The sequence below is a fragment of the Vespa mandarinia genome, chromosome 2 (assembly GCF_050613455.1).
Source record: "Vespa mandarinia isolate Hongniang chromosome 2, ASM5061345v1, whole genome shotgun sequence".
NCBI classification, from domain to species: Eukaryota; Metazoa; Arthropoda; class Insecta; order Hymenoptera; family Vespidae; genus Vespa; species Vespa mandarinia.
In genome coordinates, this window is record NC_140811.1 from 12,938,223 (window position 1) to 12,959,574 (window position 21,352).

General features: G+C 30.5%; 2 protein-coding genes across 2 annotated transcripts in view; one reads left to right on the forward strand and one right to left on the reverse strand.

The window, feature by feature from the left end:
• Positions 1-21,352, forward strand: part of Gycalpha99B (guanylate cyclase 1 soluble subunit alpha 2) — a 109,829-nt gene that overhangs the window by 18,486 nt on the left and 69,991 nt on the right. The window lies entirely within an intron of this gene.
• LOC118440717 (uncharacterized) overlaps positions 1-21,352 on the reverse strand; it is a 27,918-nt gene continuing 6,566 nt past the window's right edge. Inside the window, exons 3-5 of the mRNA XM_035864141.2 lie at positions 8,960-9,193; positions 2,968-3,033; positions 1-620 (exon numbers count right to left, since the gene is read on the reverse strand). Coding sequence (XP_035720034.1) covers positions 447-620; positions 2,968-3,033; positions 8,960-9,193 — 474 coding nt within the window. The 3' untranslated portion in view covers positions 1-446. The remainder of the gene's footprint in view (positions 621-2,967; positions 3,034-8,959; positions 9,194-21,352) is intronic.

Genomic DNA, 21,352 nt, shown 5'->3' on the forward strand with positions numbered 1-21,352 from the left:
CAAGCCAAATTGATACATACCCCCTTTCACGTGACATCGAGAATTCCAGCTGTTCTATATACGATTAAGAGAAAGGAATCGATATCGGGTGTGGCAGATTACAAAAATTTAGACAATATTTATTGACCGATATGTTACAAATCGCGAGCGTCTGCACGAAACACGGTTAGTCGGCGTTACTTCTTTCTCTCTCTATCTCTCCCTACCTTTTCCTCTCTCTCTCTCTCTCTCTCTTTCTTTCTCATTCCTTTATTCTTTTTTCTCCAATCACTATTTTTGAATTATTCGTCAAAACGTATTATACTTGGTTGTAGCACCACGAGTCTTAAATAAAGAGATAGGGAAGATAGTCAGAGAGTTGCTTGTTAGTACGTTGCTTGATAAAGCGTCGAACGTCGACGACGTACCAAAGGGAAAAATCCCTTTTACTTCTTCCTCCTTCTTTCTCAACAATGTTGGCAGGGAACCAGACCCGTCTCGTCACAGTTCATACACTTCAAGGCAACGAATTCAACGGTGAAGTCGTTGCGTAGAACGGATCTCTTGCTGCCGTTGCAAACGGGACAGACCAACAGTCGATAATTTCCGCAAAACAGGCACGAAGGACACGCACCGTCGCTCTGTAACGTAAGAAAATTGGTTTGGAGATGATTATTGCTTTAGGAAAGGAAACAAAAAAATAAGCTCTCGATGCATGACAGTACGATTTACGCGGATTACAAGTTGGTTTTACGATCGACGAGATTGCACAAAGGATTTCGATTTAAATCGTGCGAGTGAGGATGCTGGCATCGAGGACAAAAAGTATTCGTTTGGTTAATGAAGCAAAAGGAAAAAGAAAATAGAGATGTAGGATGGGTATGGGTGAAATAATAAATCGATATGAATGAAGAAGAGAATATATCTACAGGTATTTATATTCAAATCTCGTTATATTTTTTCTCTTTCGTTTAACTAAATTCACAAAAAAAAAAGTAATAAGAATAAAGATAAGTTAGCGAATAAAGAAAAGAAAAGAATGGAAAGAAAAAAGATCTAAAAGATATATATACATATATATATATATATATATATATATATAAATTATAATTAATATTTAATATATATATATATAATATAATAATATATATAAGTAATAATTAATATTTGCGATTTGACAGTACTTATAAATTTAAAATTATACTTTTTTTCATGTGTATAGTAATCGACACATGATTTGAAAATATATTTATCTATATCTAATATTAACGATGACAATAAGATTAGAAGCTAAACAAAAAGATTTCCATTGGAAGCGTATAGATGTAAACGACCTTTGCGCGCTGCAAGGTAAAGTCCCGGAGTGTACGACACCGAAATCTACGATCGCGAGTCTGAAAAATGAAAGAGAAAGAAATAGTAGGGTGGAGGATGGGGATAGATAGCCAACGGATAAAAGTGAAAGGACCGGTACAACCTTGCGTTCGTTGGAATGGCTACGTTTTCTGTCTTTATTTCTTCTCTATGTGATTGTATTCGTATATGCGAATGTGTGGGTGTAGCTGCACATGTTTTGCTGCACAGGTTTCTTTACGATCCAGTTATACCTGCTTCGAATAGTTCTTTCTTATAGAAAGGCATATAAACATCCTAAGCGAGTTAACATTATTTCACATAGTTTCGATAATTTTGTTAAATCGTGATAAGAAACGTAACAAGACTTCGATATATATATATATATATATATATATATATATATATTTTATATTCTTGTTTCTTATAAATTTTGTTTTCTTTTATATTAAATGTGAATATCGATAATTTCGAGAACTAATTTTAAATACCGTTTTTAACTATCGTTAAAGAACTGTTTTATTATTTCCATATGAAAATCTATAGCAATTGAAAGCAAGTAGAAGAACAAGTGTAATGAATCTAATAATTCTTCTATGCTACCATCATCTTTAGCAAGATATGTTTGACCAACACATGTTTGCGGTCGAAGACTGCGATCAGTAGATGCCAGTGGTCGTTCGATTATTTAGAAAGTATTTGCACGACACTTTCACTGTCGTCGTAAAAGAGAAATGATTCGACGATTCTCTTCTTTTTTCTTTCGTTCGTAACAAAGACGGCCAACGATTCGTTACGTCGACCTTTATATGTTGTCATTTTGCAATTCCAACAGATTTAAAAAAAAAAAAAAAAGTTAAAAAAGAAAAATTGGAAAAAAGAAATAGATATTTTGATCTCTTTCGAGGAAATAACGAGATATATTTCATAAAGAAAAATATCCTTCGCATCGATAAAAATAGCTGTCAATGGTTCTCGTTATGATGGTCTTTTCCTTCATAAAATGTCATCCCTTCTATCGTACACTAGTCGTACGTTTGTCCTTTTTTTTGTGCTGTAATAACGTTACGATGCCGTATTCGATGACTATTTCCATCGATGCGAATATAAAACTTTCTCGAAGACCTTTTGTTGAATAAGAAAAAGTGTGAAACTTTCGCCAAATTTACCGACGTTAACTTCTCTCTTTTTCTTTCTTCTCTCCCCCATCCCACTCTCCTCACTCTTTCTTTCTCCTTTCTTTTTCGTAAATTTCCATCTCATTCTTCTCTTGCATTCCATTTCAAAAGAATAACTCACTACGTAATAACGTTTTTAATTTATTTTGGAATATTGTCTCAGGAAGTATTCTTTGTTAAAATTGAAAAAAATTTATTGATTACGTCATATTGAAAGATCTCGCAAATCGAAAAAGAATTAAAGAAAGTTTAGAAACCTTCTTTTAATATTCTTTCTTTATAAAGGAATAAAAATAAACAAAAAAAAAAAAGAAAAGAAAAAGAATGATCCATCCATATTATCAAGGAGAGACGATTCAGGAAGCAGATAATTAAGAAAATAGGTATAGTGAATTAATTAGATGGTTATTCATCTCTTTTTGCCATTTGTTTCGAGCAAGCTCTTATCTTGAATTACCTGGTAAGGTTTAAGCATCCGGCGTAATTCTCCGGATTCGTTGAGCCGTTCGACGGTGTCAGCATCCTGAAAAAAAAAGTAAAAAAAGAAGAAAAACATCGAGGAAGAGAATTAAAAACATTAATAAGATAAAATGTAATAGGAGCGTTTAATGAACGATATAAAAACAATTTGTAAAATAACAATGTGAATATTATGTCGACGATTTATTTTCTATTTATCGAATTTTTTTATCTATTTTATTCGAATTTATTTCTTATCGAAAAAAAAAAAATATTGTTTCTTAATGATTTTATTTAACGATCGATAAACGAAAAGAATGACCATTACGTTTTTACTTTTTTTTTCTTCCCAGTTTGAATTTGCGCGCTCAACTTTATTAATCTTAAATCCGTTTCATTGAAAATAGCAAGGAATTGTTTTCAAAGGAGTTATCGTATCGTTTAGAGGAAGACAACAATGCAAAAACGTAGGAAAGAATTTCTCCTTGATAGGACGTTACAACGAAAGAAACGATTTTATTGCGAATTACGAACTAAGGAAACACCTTTCACCAAACTGTGAAAAGTGTTTTATCAAGGATTACAAGAGACTTGCTCCACTCTTTTCGACATGTTTCAACTCAATCTACTCGTTCGTATTTATTGACTCTATTCGAATGGATTATTTTTAATTATTCAAAGAGATCCCTCGAAGGATGAAAAATATCATCTATGTTTCTCCGTCGTGTTTAAATAATTGTATGACGTTGTTAGATAGGAATGTTGGCCGGATTTTATATGTACATATTTATATACGTATGTGTGCATGTAAACGTTTACAGCAGGACAACCGATCGAGTCGACACAGACGCAAATGAGTGAACCTCTCTCTCTTTCTCTCTCTCTCACTCCGTCTCTCTTTCTCTATCTATCTTTCTCTCTCTCTCTCTATTTTTCTTTTTCTCTCTTCGTCTCCTTTCTGCAATGGCCTTGGATCGAATAGCTTGACATTTCACTTACTCGTATATCTACTCTCCCGACAACTCTCGCGATTGGCCGCATCGAGAGTACCAATATACGAACGAACGTCCAAGAGAAACAAAACAAGTCCTCCTATTTCTTTCTCTCTCTCTTTCTCTCTTTCTATCTATCTATCTATTTATCTATCTATCTTTTTTTATCTATCTCTTTCTTATTCTCATGCGCGAAGAGAAGATCGAACCTGACTATTCAGTTGTACTATTCGTTTCTTTTTTGCTTTTGTTTATTCCTTTGAATCCAATCCGAGTCGTATCTAGACCAAAACAGACAACGAAGTTGTTTATGAATATCTTACGAAAACCAACTAGACTGACTGACTGATGACTGAATTATCTTCTTACGTACATAGATACGTAATAAACGTGATTCTATTTACACTCTTCTAATATGAACTAATAATTCTGTGTCTCTATACTTAGTGAGAACTTTCTATTATAAAATAAAAGATTTAAAGGTGAATATTAGATGAATGACATTTTTAATTTTCTACATATATATATATACGTTCTATTTTATGACACGATTAAAATATTCCTGTTCCATTGTATAGATTACAAACATACGCAATTTAATCTTTGTTGCGTGTTATATGATGTATCCTTTGAATTATAATTATTAATTTGTTATGGTAATAAATTCAAATTGAAAAAGAGTCAGTGTAGATTATTATACAATATTTTCAAATTTTTATTTGTATTCTATGGTTAACTACGTCGTACGTGCATATGTGTATGTATGTGTGTGTGTGCAAGATTTCTTTCCCGAATAATTTTAACGTTTCTACTTTATGCATAACCTTTCTAATTTTCTTGTTGTCAACTCGACCTCGAGCGTGCCATACACTTAAATTTTTCAAGCCTTATTTATCTATTCCTTTCCCCTTTTGCTTTAATCTTGCTTTCCCCAGTACCATCAGAGTTTCATGAGATTATCGACACCGAACCGTAGACACACTTCATTTATTAGAAATTCTCTGTTTTCCTTTTTAATCTTATTTAGACTGTCTTTTTCCATATTTTTCATTCCATTCTAGATTATCCTCCGTTTTATCAACGGCATTTCAAATAAAAACTCTGAAAGCTTTGAAAATAAATTACGTAGAAAACAGAATAGTAAAATTACAGCTTTTTTTACGATTTGAAGTACAGAGGAAAAATTTACAATTTTCTTTTTACGTGTCTGTTTCATTAACACACGAATCATTTTTATTTTATGAGTTACCTGAGTCTAACAACATTAACAAGATTAAAATTGTGATCTCCGTTGTGTTGGAGAACAAATATTGTTGACCAGTCAATTAGGAAGATCTTGATTAGAACATTTTGGCTAATTGGAACAATATAGTTATGACAATCTGTAATGTTATAATCAAATCTACAATGTCGTCGTATGTATACAAGCAAACTGATGTATAAACATTCTCGCATTATCATGCTTGAATAATCATTAAAGCTTAAATAAAAATCTACGATGGGAGAGATTTTTATATTTTCATATGTAGTAACAGTTTTAAAATTTATTTGTGAATGATTAAGGATAGATAAAAAAAAAAAAAGGAAGAAAGAGGATTTGAAGATTTAAATACATTTTTCCTTTATCTTTCATCAGAATATTTTAATCAGATTAATTTAGTTTTAATTTCTTTCAAGAGTAAAAACATTTAGATAAAAAGTTCGATGAAAAACAAGCTTCTTTAGATCTGATCGCTATAAGTAATTTTTACAAGAATAAAATTATTGCCAAAGTCGAAAAAAGCTTTTCTTTGGTTTTCACGCTTGAAAAGTTCCCGAAACGGTACTCTAGTTTTAGCGAGCATGGATTACAATTAGCTTTAAGTGCACGGAACGTTCCTTTCGAAGAACACAGAAAAGCTTGAAAAAGTTAGATAATAACCCTCGAGCGTGTTAAGAGAGACACGTTTCCGGCGTTGGAAGAATCTACCCGCGAATTCTTATATACTCGTTTAGCGTGACGTGGCTTTCTAAAAAATTAATGCGCAAAAAAAAAAAACTGGCTGTCAGGACTTAATCAAAATTTATGCCATGATTTCCGTCGGATTATGAATGATTTATTAATAGAAAAAAAATCATGGGATAGGATCTCTTTCGGTACGTCTCGTTTAATAAATTATAATATGTTTATTTTGATAATGATAACTTCAATGGATAAAATCATGAAATATTATTGTCAATAATTCAATAATTTATTTCTCTCTCTCTCTCTCTCTCTCTCTCTATTTTTCTTTCTTTTTCTCTCTTTGTTACTTTATAGGAATATAAAATTATCGAGACTATATACATTAGATTAAAAATAATTATTTGCATTTTCTTATTAATTTTTAAATGTTTTAAAGAAGATAATGAACGAAAGTACATTCGTTCACCGTATGATATTTTACCATACGTCAGACGTATGGCAAACAAAAAAGTTGATGACAAATGACTTGAAATGAATTCGATACTGACACAGTAAATTCCAAAGTCACTTTAACGCACAGAACATCTGGAGATTAAGTTACAAAAGCAATGACGGGTTGCAAACGGGCAATACGGCACGTTCCAAGTCACCTAAGAGACTACAAAACTTTCATCGTATAGAGATATATATTTGTAAGTCGAAAGTGTTAGCGATGTTTCCTAAACATTTATCATATGTTATCTTATAATTACTTTAACTTTTACTTTTGAACGATCATCGCATAATATATTGACTAAACGATAAAATTTGCAAAAAACTATACGAGATTGCATAGAAAATTGATCGTAAACCGATCTTTCGATGAAAAAAGATTTAGCTCACCGTCGATCAATGTTTCTAAAAAATGTAAATTTAATTTCCTTAGAAAAAATTACAAATTTTATTTCAATTCATAACGAATTACCATCATTTTCAATCATATGAATAATTTCTTTGTCACGATTTTAATATATTTGTCTCTTCAATAAAAAATTGAAAAGTCTGAAAAATATTGAAATAGCCTATATAAAAAGGTTTTCTCTTGTTAGATTTCGGCCTCGATACTTCTTTGAAATGGCTTCGATCACGATGGTGAGTATAGCACGATGAACGAGTAGTCGCTTATCTTTGACATTTCACGTCGGTCTCTCTCTCTTTCTCTCTCTTTCTCTCTCTCTCTCTTTCTTAACTTTCACGATGTCGAATATTCACGATTGCGTAACGCGGAATCGGCCTTGCCGTTCACGCGAGTCTTGGTTCACGCGAGTTGGTTCTTTGAAAATTCATTCGAAACTTGTGATATCTTAAGTAGCATTAGAAAATATCCCACGAAAGAAAAATAATTACATTGATGAAAATATTTATTAAAAATTAATTGATTTTTTAATTATCTACGCTTTTTTCTTTTTTAAGAAAATATAAAAAAATGTTTTTTTTTTTTTTTTTTTCGTATTAAAAATCTCACGCAGTTCTTTTGAAATCTAGCTATTATAAAAGCGATGGACTAACTTATTGTATTCCTGAAACAAGCGAAGATTTTTATTTTTTTATTGAATAAATCGATTCGTTCGTCTTGAAAATTCTGGATATTTAATGATAAAGAAAGAAAACAAAAGTGAAAGTAATTTTTATTCTTAAATCAATATTAGTCATTTTTCTTGGATAGTACAAGTTCCATCTGTCTTATAAAAAATAATTAAATCGTACAATTTCTCGAAATCGTCTGATCGAGATAATTAATAATATAGGAGATCTTGACAAGCAAGATGCGTAAAGAATGTCGAATGCAGCCCGACGAACGATCATTGATAAACACTCGATAGCGTCATTATCCAAGTACTTATCCCTACTGTATGCCAAGAACAAATTATAAATCGATATCAAGCAGATTTCTTATTATTTTATTGTGGAATTATGATCATATTGAACGTTTATGCTTGCTTCGTGGAAATCAATCGATTCTTTTACTCGTTTAACTCGTTTCTATACAATCAAATCTAATATTTTCATTGAACTTTTAATAAAGTAATTCTATTTTTTTTTTTATAAATATTAATAAAATTACATAATGGTTTCATTCGTACTTCATTCATACTTTCATTCATACTTTTTTTTAAAGTACATATCTCTAAGCACAGGCAAAGAGATAAGTTCTATTGAAAAAAAGTAAAATATTAAAATTCAAAAATTGTTTAGAACGATTAAAATTCAATGGCTCGTATTGTAACAATGAGCGTTACGATCAAAATAGTCGATGACCGACGAAGAATATCTGAAGATCAGATTAAAATAAGATAAGTGTAATTGTTGATGTCATAGTAAACACGTAAAGAACTGACGCACGATGATAGTGATTTTTATCGAGGGAATGAAATACGTTTCGAAAGAATGGAAATAAGCAATGAGAAAACATAATCAAATAATGTTTTGATAATCTCTAATGTCCATTGAAATTAATTTCTCCTATATTATTCTTAATAAGTTATATTTTACCAATGAATGCAAGAAACGTGGGAAAATCGATAATTTTATCAGCGTTTGATTCCACTTCACATAATGTATTTTTTGTTCGAAACTTCCTATTTGATAAAATAATATCTTTAATCATATGACCTCCATATTCTTTTTTATCTACTGTTTTAACATCCGTTTTTTTTTCTTTTCTCGATACGAAGGCCATCGAAAAAGTAATGAAACGTGAAACGAATAAATTAAGCTTGAAAGATATCATCGAAGGAATCGCTGATAGTGAAGGCTAATATTGAAGTATGGTTAGTATATAAGTGTGTTAGGTAAACTCATCAAATTACATCTTTATCGATCTTCGGATTGTATAAAATACGTTTTAAGAAACTCACGTAAGTAGTACATTTTATCAAAAGTAAATTTAACAAGGATAAACCAGTTTTTAGTTTGTATCTATTATTGAAAATAATACGATTAGATGATTTCAAATGAATAATTAAAAATTATTTGATATATAAATAATTATTATAAAAACTTTAAAAACTCACTCCAATGTATTGTCCACCGACGAAAAGTTGTGGCACCTGAATCGCTGTGCAACCTATTCGATCTCTCAACTCTGTTTGAAGTTCAGCACTACGAAAGAGATCTTTTTCTTCGTATTTCACCATGTGCGTGTTCAAAATCTGCTTTACCTTCATGCAATTGTAGAATGTTAGTCTGACGATACCGGATGAGGTGGTGTAAACCACAACTTTACCCTCTTCCTTTGCCTTGTAAGCCTGAAAATGAAAACAGATCGACGTATTAATGATAAAAGGAAAAAAAAAGAAAAAAAGAAAAAATAAAATCAAATGCCAACATCGTAGAGCGTGATTACGTCCCTGACATGCTTTATCGTTCAATTAATAGCGTCTTCTGATGAATCCATTGAAAGCGATGAACTGCATTGACCTTATTTAACCTTACAGCGTCGTTAAAATTCAAGCCCAAATTGTAATTTTAGAAATACACATTCGCGACAATTTGATGGATGTTGTAAAATTTTTCAGTAACAATTTTCTTTTTTTTCTTTCAATCCTAATGAACTTAGACAAAATATAATAGTAAATTTAACGTCTAGAACGAGATAGGATGATTGTAATGAACAAAAAATAGTTTTTATTTTAAAAAAGTAATCCAGTAATCTTAGATAAAATTCTTTTTTCTTCTTATATTAATTTCTTTCTTCTTTTTTTTTCTCCGTTATTAATTCACGATTTGATAAAAATAGTTACGGTATTTCGCAATATAAAATAAAATATCGATTTCTTTCTCTAATCTACATATATATGAAATTTAGTTATATCTATAATTCAGTATGTAAGACCTAAATCTTCTACTGAAGGTTTGGTTATTATGAAATATTGGAAATTGGATAGATATCGAGGACAATGAATAAAAGGACGTTCAAACAATATCGCTCAATCCATTGCTATAAATTGTACATTCAGATAAAAGAAACAGATAAAAAGAGCCATCGTGATGATAATTCCTTAGGAGCCAAGCGATAGAAAGGAATAAAATAGAGCGGCGAAAAGGTATCAATATTTTTTGTTAACGTAAAAAAAAAAAAAAACAAAAAAAAATAAATAATAAAAAAATAAAGCTGATATAAATTCTTAATTGGTTAACAAAAAAGAATAATAGAACAGATTCATCAAAACTATTTGGACTATCAATCAAAAAAATAATATTCTTTTTGTTATTTTTTTTCTTTTCGAATTTATCATAATCATCAAGAAAATGTTAAACTTATTGTCAATGTACGAAATTCAATCAGCAACAATCGATCAATCGTATTCAATTATACACTTGTCAGATCTTTTAAAAGAACGTCTCATCTTTCTTACTTAATAATTAATAATTATAAATAAGTATTTTTCACGAGAAATTTGTAATTAGGTATTAAAAGATCTCTTATTTAAAATAAACATTGTACTATTACTTTCAATCGCATCGATTTCGCTTTAGTTTATTGTCTTTACTTTCGAAAATTATGATTTCATTTAACCGGACAACTATATCACGTACTATATTTTACGACAATGAATTTTCGTTTCTCTTTCTCTCCGCTCTGAATAATCGCAAGAATATCGCGTAATACGAGTAGCTTCGTTAATTTTCGCAATTCTGTATACGACTCCATGACTCCGTGAAATGCAAGGAAGGTTTCTTGAATGTTTGCGCTCTTCGAACGATGCATTTTTTATGTTATAACTTTCATAAGCGGACGACTAACGGTTGTCGCGATAAAATCGCATGGACGAACTGAATCTTTTAGTGTGTTCTTACCAAGACCATTATATTACAGTTATACTTACTATATACAAACTTTCAGTATATATATATATAGAGCTTTGTTAGATCTTATTATTTTCATGATCACCAAAGCGAAATACAAGAGGAATAAATAAATACACGGGAATCCTTTAGGATTTTTGATCTTATCAAAGATATTTAAGAAAAGAGATAGTTCGATCCCTCTTCTTCAAATATCTACTATCTATCTTAGTTCCTTTTACTTTTCCTTCAAAACGTATGTATAATAAAAATAAGGCTTTGAATTAAAACAAGCGTATAATAAGATAAATTAAAATATTAATACATGTCAAATCGATCGATCGATTGTGATTTAATTTTTCATTGTTTTTAATTAAAATTATGCAAGAGTTTTGAAAATTTTCGATAAATAAAAGTAAAACACACTATTTACTGTTACTCTCCAAAAAATTAATATTTCTGTATTTTCCTTTAATCGAAGCTTCGTTAAACTCGTACCACCATTTTTGCAGTAATCATGAACGGTCGAATACGTCTTTACAGTTCGTCGATTCTATTGAACTGCACACACATTTCGAATTGTCCTCAACATTTCATAGGCTTGCTATTTGCTTCGTTTTAATCATACATAGGTATATATCATTCGTCTACTATATATGACGAAGCTTAATTACTTTTCCTGTTACTTTTTCTGTTTGATAACGCGATAACGGATTGAAATCTTGTCACGTGATATATAACAAAGAATTTCATTTTGGTATCAAAGTTGTTTATTTTCAGTTCGTTTTAAATCATTGGCGTTGAGAACGTATATATGTTCTATATACGTTCATTACGTATTCATTGTATATATATGTGTGTGTGTGTGTGTGTGTGTGTGTGTGTGTGTATACATTCAATAATTTTGAATGAAAAATAATAAAGATTATTAATTGTTGTAAATTGTTCAAATGATACAACTACATGGTAAGTTGAAGAGAATGATTAATGATAGTATTAAATGTAAATAACTTTCTTGACGTAATGAAAAATGTATTTTTCTTACGTTTAGCTCTTTGCGAGGAGTTAACAACCAGGTTATTCATTTCCTGCATAAATACTTTCTATTTCGTTCGTAATATTATCCATGAGAAATAATAGAAAATATTTTTAAAAGTATAAAAAGAAGAATATGATTTTATATAAAATTACTTTCACTGGAAAAAAAAAAGAAAAATTGTAATAAGTAGCGACACATAACACTTGCCGTGACCATTTAATGTTTTGCATAGTTATGTGGCCTCTTTTTCTATTGCTTATAAATATGGATTTCGACAAATTTACATTTCAAGTCTAATGTTGTGAAAAGTAAGAAATAATCGAATAAAGATTTATTAGAGCGTGACGAGCTAAAGATCGATGTTTGAATCCGTAAAAAAAGAAAATAAAAATATTTTAATATCAAATCTGAAATTTTCGTCTTTGAATAGATCGAAAAGCAAGTATACATTATCTGATAAAAAATCTCATTTCTGCAGAGTATAGCGGGACTTACAATTTGCAGTTACGTGCACCAGCTGGTTACGAAGCAAGAATACTGCTTAGAAATCGTTTGATACTCAGTCATCGTGTATTCCTGGCTACGTAAAGAGCCATATAATGTATCTGTAAATAAAGTCCTTCTTTATCAAGATCACTTATTATCTATATGTACTATTTCATGTGTTCATAATCATCGTAATAATCTATCATTCTTAAAATAAATTCGAATAATAAATGATATATCGATATATTGTCATGCGTGTCAAAAATTCTTACTCGCGAGACTTTTTATAATGTATTATTAATTTTTTATATGTAATTAATAATATATCATCCGATCATTCGAGTTTTCGACTATATGATGCGTTTTCGTTAATAAAAACGTATAAAAGTCGTTCACAATTGTGCCAGGAACGTATAGATATTAAAATTGAATAAATCGTGTCGCGTATAAAACTATAAATTGAACAAATTCATAAAAATACAAAAATGAAAACATTAAACGTTTTTCTCATTCTTCATTCGGTCATTGCTATTCACCTCGAACGTTTCACTTTATATCCTTTCGTTTTAATGAAGTGACATTTAAAGCTAAGAGTCAAATAAAAAGGAATAATTTTCTCGAGTTATTAAGTTTCACAATTAAAATTAATCCGATGGTAAAAGAGCAAAAGTCTCAAATTAATTGAGACGATCTTCAATATTGTTCCATATTTTGCATCATTAATTTTAACCGTAGACACGCCAATCGATTTTAGATTTCTCCAAGTTTACACTCCGTAACATGAATTACGGCACTTTTAAACAAGAATCATTTACAATGATGTATCCACGCTTATCTCGAATGTTACATTAGAGATAATGTATTATATCGTATAAAAAAAAGAAAACGATCTATGATCTTTTAGACATAATCGCATACGATTTTCTAGCTCGTTCGAATCAAAGGATCGCGACGATTAATTACACGAGAATGACTCCAGCTGTGCAGCATAGACAAATCGCGAGGAGAACGATTTCTCCGTAACTGGGATAATGTTACGAGAGATCGGGTCGCCCACTGACCGGATTTTATTGTTACCTTGGTGCATGTGCTTCTCTAGAAAAAAAAAAGAAAAAAAAAGAAAAAAAAAAAAAAAAGAACAAAGTACCAGGTATGCCGACTAACGAGTAGAGAACTAAACAAGATCTCCCACGGTCACACGTGGTATCTTTTGTGATCAGCCTTCAAATATCTATCTTTTAATTAATTTTTTGCGTCAAGCATTTTTTTTTCTAATAAAATTGAATTGATACTTGAATAACATTTCTAATAAAATTGAATTAATATTTGAATAAACCAAAGATATATTTGGTTTGCAATGTTACCAGATGTTAATTATACGAAAGACTCATTGATATTCCTTAAGGTATTCTCAAAGGTATTCTTTAAAAAAAAGATCAAAAGAATTATTACTAATATTTCAAAAATTATTTCAAATGGACAATGGTTCTGACTACAATCTTCTATGTAATTTTACGGTCGAGTTGAAAACTCATGCGATAAAATACGCGCGAGCGAGTTCTTTGCTAGAGACCTAAATCAATACGTTCTAAACAAAAAGAAAAAGAAAAAAAAAGAGAATAGAAAGAGTCTCAACAGTACTCGATGATTAGCGGGAGAGCGAACGTAGGTACAGTAGCTGTTAGCACATTTCGTTTAGTGAGAAAGAGAAAGGGAGGCATAGAAATAGAGACGGGAAGAAAGACAAAAAGGAAGATTAGAAGTAAAGAGGGAAAAAGAAAAAGAAGAGAGGGAGTTCCAGTTGTAATAGGTCTATGCGGGACGCTCTGTCATTTGCGTAATAATACGGTTCCAAGTATGTGCGTGTATGTCAGATCTCTCTCTCTCTCTTTCTCTGTATGTGTGAGGGGCGGCTGCTATCGGTAGGAGAACTTACGAGATTCGAGTTATATGGGAACGCATGAGATTTCTTTTTTTCGAAAAAAAAGATCTCAGACATTCGAGAAAAACGTATTCTATTTGCGTCATCCTCGAAATAATCGACGATAAGAACGACCCTTTCTACTGTCTCGAGAAATGGCTAAAGAAGTCGAAGAAAAGAGAACGAAAGAAGGGAAAAGGTGGAAAGAAGGAAAGAAAAGTAAGTAGTCTCACGATCTTGCAACGAGGTCAAAAGTCTCCCTGGAGGTTGGACCTGTATATCGATAAAACGTGCAAGATCTTTCGATCGAAACGAATATTACGGAATGGTGAAATCTCAAAAGAAATATCTTTTGAATTTTGATACAATCAAGATCGTAAGGATTAAATTGATATAAAGCAATCTAATATAGATTATATAGTTATATCAAGAGCTTTATCTTTTCCCTTCATATCAGATAAAATCACTTTTTAAAATTTTTCGATTTTAAACGAATATTTTCGGAGAAAATTTGGTGACACGTATATTTTTTTGCTATTTCTTTTCCTGCTATAATCTACGGATTTTATTTTATAACCTATGTATTTGTTGAATATAATATAGTATATATATATATATATATATATATATATATATATATATTATTCAATTACCATATGATTCAAATCCGAAATCAACCATTTTAAATGTTTCGACGACTGATAAAAATAACGAGGAGTTAATACCCGTGCTATCATATCGAATTGATTCCTAAAGCCGGATTCAATGAAACTTCATCTTCTCGCAAACATTTTATGATTTCAAAAGAAAACTGAAGGTTTTCTATAAAAATCAAGAAATAAACTTTTACTGAGCCCCTTACACTCGACCCAATTAATATTACGAGTTCTCTGGAAAATAAAAGAAAAAACAAAAGTTCTCCCTGCCAATTTAAATGTATGATTCGATAAAATCATGTAAAATACATGAATTTATATTACTTCCCAATATTATAAATAAATAAAATATAATGAAACAAAATGCACAGGATGAAAAATAATTTTATCAAAAATATTTTAACAAAATATTATAAATAATTGATTATTAATTAATGCAATGCATTTGGGAAAATGTATTCAATTAAAATAATACGAAATAAAAGCAGATATAAATATGGATGCGTAGTTCAGTACAACAGGTTGCTTTTGAGAGTAAATTATCGATTTGTTTTTCTCTACTTTTTTTTTCATCAGTCACACCATTTGTAACATTCATTGATCATCTTTCTTTGTCTGATTTATTTGATTTGCATTATACTTACGATAATTAACAATTCATTATCTTACTATCAATATGCGTATTCATTAATGATATAAACATAATAAAATGACAAATAATGTAAATATTACTTCTTGTTATCTAATATTTCATTTTATCTCTTTAAATATTTTTAATTAATTTCTCTATACACATTTCTTAATCGCATAAATTAGAATTCGGAATGTTAAAAAGTATAAATAAGAATTTTCGTGATAATCATAAAAAAAAACTAAAATATATCGAAACATAGCAGGATTTTCAAATAGTTCGATCAAATCGATATCTCTGAGTGTCTGCACGCATGGTTCTAGGTTACGTGACATGAATACGCGTTACTATCTTCATATGTCGAGGACAAATGCTATTTCTGCGTAGACTTCTCGGTGTTCGACCATCGACGTTCTGTTCGATTATTAATAAGTAAAAATATCTTGAGAAATGTTTACCTTCTTCGATCGATTCTCCGACTTAAACAGACTGTTTGATACAGCTGAGAGTAAATTTACCACAAGGAGTCGTATCGTCTCCATTTATTGCACCGAAATGATAATTCACCAAGAATTTATTTTCACGATTTTTCGCAAAATGCAAACGCATCCCCATATTAAGGTTAATTTACATCGAATGAAACTGTCTTCTCGCTCTGTTCATCCTTTTTATTTCTTTTTTTTCTTTTTTTTTTTTTTTTTTTTAATGGTTATTCAACGTTAGAGAGTGCGTTTTACTATGAAGTAACTCAAATAACACAAAATGATAAATCGATATAATCGACAATCAATATTTTCTTAAAATTATGTCACTCTAATACAATTTCCTTCTTAAAACTTTATAGACACGCATGCCATGAATCTCACTTCGATTTTGAAAAATTCTCGAAGTACGAAAGAATCTTGGCTTCTTCATCCACAATTGATAAATATTTATAATTTATCTACTATATATCCATATTGTATCATTAGTCTTAATATTATATATATAACATATATATGATACATTATATATATATATATATATATATATATATAATTAATTTATATTAAGTTATTAATAAAGTCATGAGTATTAAAGAAACAATGGTAACTATTATTATCTTACCCTTCTTCCCAGTTCTTTATTTGTCTTATTGCTTTTTCTACTATTTATTATGAAATAGTATAATAATATAAATGCATTGTCATGCTACTTGTATTATTCCAATTAATTCGTAATCGATTTTCTTAGTTCATTATTTAAAATTTAATAATTAGAAATACGTAATCGGTTATCACCCAATGTAATTCTTTTATGTTTCTCTCTTTATATTAATATTGAGAGATAAATAAATGAAATACACTCTTCGCAAAGATATCATTTAACGATAAACAAGGAGAAACGACAAAAGTTTTTTGGCTCACATAAACCTTTCACTTTTTCTTCGTTTATGCTATTTCTTTCGGCAGAAAAGCTTTCGGTAAAAAAAAAATTTTATTTACCAAACTACGTTCAGGTACTAACTCGTATATCTAAACGTAAAGTCACGCACTGCCGACGCGTAAGAATCTTTTCCAATTACTTGCATACTTCATTCGCTCGAAAGTCAGATTACTAGGAAGTAAATGAGAAACGCGTTACTGCTAGCGTGTATGGACGATTAAACCTATGAACGATGCGTGAAGCATTTAATACATCGCAATTAAATGATTTTTTAATCAGTCTTTTCCTTTGTTCATTTCATGACGTTGAAATAATGATCACATTTATTCATACTGTTTTATCATATTATCATATTAACAAACAAATGAATAATATCTCGAGAAAAACGTGAGAATTGCGATCACTATGATTCTGTCAATTTTGTTCTTTTTTCTTTTTTGTTTTTTTGTTTTTTTGTTTTTCTATTCGCCATTGACATTGAAAAGTATTAACAAAGAACTTTCTTTCTTTTTTACTACGAGACAATCCGTGAGAAATTATTTTACATATATATATATATATATATATATGTATATATATAATTTTATATATATAGAATTTTTTTTTTATGTATATATATATAAAATATCATACACGTATCGCGAACAATATTAACAAATTTATTTTTTCCAGAAATTAATCGATACAAGAAAAAAATTGTGAAATATTAAAAATTTGAAGTACGTGGATGAAAACGAATGCTACCATACCAATCGATTTCTCCTTTAAAGTTTGGCTTCTTGGATAACTCGCAAATCTAGAAAATGACTTTAACGTAGCCGATAAATTAACATCCATGAGAAAGCTTCAAGAGAGAGCTTATAATCTTTACCTACATTTTGAGTAAGACCATTTCGACCCGATTCATCGCGAGTACTACCTTTGATTCCCGTTATGACTTTTGGAATATTACGGTTTCCGTTATAGGTAAGAGGATGGACCGGTTTAAACCGGTCCTTGATTCTTCAAATTTGTAGGACAGTTTCGCGAACATTGTTAGGCATTATTTAACGTTATCGTGGATTTGTCAAAATAAAGAAAAAACAAAAAAAAAAGAAAAAAAAAATAGGAACAAAAAAGCAAAAGTACAATAGATAAATTAATAAGCAATTCATATCGAGCGATCGTATGTTTGATTTACGATCGATCGAATATATTTATCACAATGAGTTTTTTGAAGAAATAAAAAATTTCTGGAATGAACTCGATAAGAAATTATTTGGATCACAATTACATGTTCATTCAGAACGACTCTCTGAATCAAAAATTATTATCTCGATCAGGGATTCCAAAATGATTTAAATCGTCATTTTTGCCGGTTATGGTTATGGAATACGGTTATGGTTATGATTCGATGCTCGGCTTAATATTTTTTCCACTACAGCAGCTTCCGAGTAGGAATGAAAGCAGCACGGACCAATGCTGTTGGTCTTACTCTCTACTTTTCTCTCCTCTGGTATTCAACAGGTTAACGACGCTTCTCTTATATTTAAAGAAGAATACTCAGCTACTTGCCGGCGCTAATCGTTTTAACTTTCAACCATGATCATGAGTAATTAACTGCCAAATGAATTTTCCTAAGTAAGACTAACTTTTACTTAATTCGTGTAAACAATATAAATAGAATTGTAATATATACATATATAATAGGATTCTGTTATGATAGATTTTATAATAATTATATCAAAACAAAGAGAGTTATCTAAGAAATTCTATATATACTTCACTTCAATGAGATTCTATGGTTTCAATGAACCTTTTACAATTCAATAAATTATTAATTATGGAACTAACGGATAAAGACTAATCCTGTTAAGCAACATTTCTTGAACTGTCTAAATCATTGATAATATTTAAGTGAAAAATTGAATATTAACTCTTACTAAGAAGTGATTTAAGTGACGGTTCCGATTTGAGGAAAAAATTCAGAAAAAATGTTAAAGATATAATTCAGCTTTGTCAAGAAATTCAAGAAAACCGAGACTACGATATCACTCTTTGTGAATAATCAAGCCATAATTGGAAAGAGGAAGAGAGAAAGAAAGAGAGATAGAGAGAGAGAGAGAGAGAGAGAGAGAGAGAGAAAGAGAGGAGTTCATGGCTGAAAGCAAAAGAAGAGAGGGAGAAGAAGCGCACCAAACGAATCGAAGATGAGGAGGCCGAAGTTGGCCGTTTGCCACCACCGTCATTCGTCGTCGTGGCGGCGGCTGCGGCCTCTTTGACCCGCTTTCTCTTTTCCCACCCGATTTGTCTCATGAACATGCCTACCGCGTTTTCTTCAATCGGGAAACTCATGACGCCAGGCATTACCACCTGCTGTCGCTACTCTCCACTGCGACGAGTAAGATTTCTTTCTGTCGCCTTTTATTCCAAGAATTTCTGGAAATGGTGAAAATAAAGAGAGCTGAGAAAAAAATAGAGAAAGACAGAAAGAAAGAAATAAAGAAAGAGAGAGAGAGAGAGAGAGAGAGAGAAGTAGGTCTGATCGCATTTCTTTTTTAAGAAAGGAGAGATCATGCATTATCAAAGAATGCATCGAAGTTGCATTTAATGATTTCTATGAAACATTCTCTCGTTAATATGTATCCATTGATGATCGATAAAAAAAAAATTATGGATATTTCCATACAATTCGTATTCGCATCTTCGTCGTTTAATCCATGTTGAATTACTATACATCGTGTAAGTAATAAACAAACAATCGAGAGAAAAAAAATTTTATATATATATATATATATATATATATATATATATATATATATATATGTACATCGCTTTTCACAATTTGCCTAGACATTTATACGATCGTACAACCATCATACAATCTATGCATAAATTCTTATTCGATCAATTCATGAATAAACAGTGATTCTTTTTTGTCTATATGAAATTTTAAATATTCCTATTCGAGGCAAAAAATATAAACACCTATGTACATATCTACGTACAAAGTCCTTCTCATTTGTATAGTTATCTCGTATTTTCTATTGAAAGTAATAAAATATCAACGCTCGAATAGTCATTGTTATTAAAGTTTTCACGTTTTCAACGTTAAGTCGAGCATATAGCAATCAAGAAAGCGTTCGAACCTATGATATATTTCCATCGAAATTGATACCGATGGTAATCTTTTAGAGCTACAATGATCAATGAAAGTCTATAATACAATTATTGACAAATTAAATAGAGCGAAGTCTTAGGTAGAAAGTTTCTTTCGACGAAATTCAGAGAGAAATCATAGTATTTATTTTAATTTATCAGAGATATACGTGTTTCTATATAAACGGACGTTCACCCCTTTAGAATCGTTAACACACTTCATAGATCTTTGAATTTACACTAATAAGAATGCGAGAACGTAAAGCTGTCAATCCTTTCGTTACTGCATTCTAATCGTAAGATTTAGTAATATCCATATAATTGTCAATAAAATACACGATAACAGATGTATTTGTAGTATATATAAACATGAATATTGGATTAGGGTCGATTAAGAAAGAATGAAAAGAAGCCTTAGCGGATTCATTCTTAGATCGAAGTTTCTATTTCGCATTTACTGTTGTTAACTGCAATGTTTGCCATATATTGCTACGTAGAAATTGTTGCAAGGTAACAACATAGGCCATGAGTATCTGTATTTGTAGTTTAATTATGTTTCTGTGTGTGTGTATGATGGTGTAAGTAAAGGTACTAGCACACCATATAGACGTTTATGACTTCGCATTTAATCTCAGCTCTGAAACGTAATATCCGTTCTTATTTCTTCTCTACTTACAATTAGTTCGAAACGGTTTACTCGAAAATTGACTGCGACTTTGTTGCTCAGTAAAAAAGAAACTCAAAGAACGATCCTTTCAAAAGCATTACTTTGCTACGAGAAACAATACTCACTAACTAAATATTTCAACGTATATTATATAGAATAAATTATCGATAGAAATATATAATTTTATCGATAATGATTATCGAGTAATCCTTCAAGGTAAGACTCTCATTAAAATCGTCCTCGATAGATTAAAATTAATTCGACGAAAGCTCTCTCTATTTCTCTTTCTCTCTCTCTCTTTCTCTCTCTCTCTCTCTTTCTCTCTCTCTCTCTTTCTCTCTCTCTCTCTCTTTCTCTCTCTCTCTCTTTCTCTCTCTCTCTCTCTTTCTCTCTCTCTCTCTCTCTCTCTTTGCTTAAGAAATCTCGAAGTTTCTATAATGGACTCGCTGTAAATCGTCGCCATTTACGTCCATCGTGAAAATATTTCCAAGCGAGAGTTAAAATTGTCGACGTAGAAGCTTTTGTCAATACGATACTGTCTTAATTCATTAGCGTAATCTTCGAGAGATTTATTAAACGAAGAAAAAATATTTTGAGAGGATTTCTCTGAAGTATTTTTAATTAAATTCTGATGTAATACAATAGGGGGTTCAATT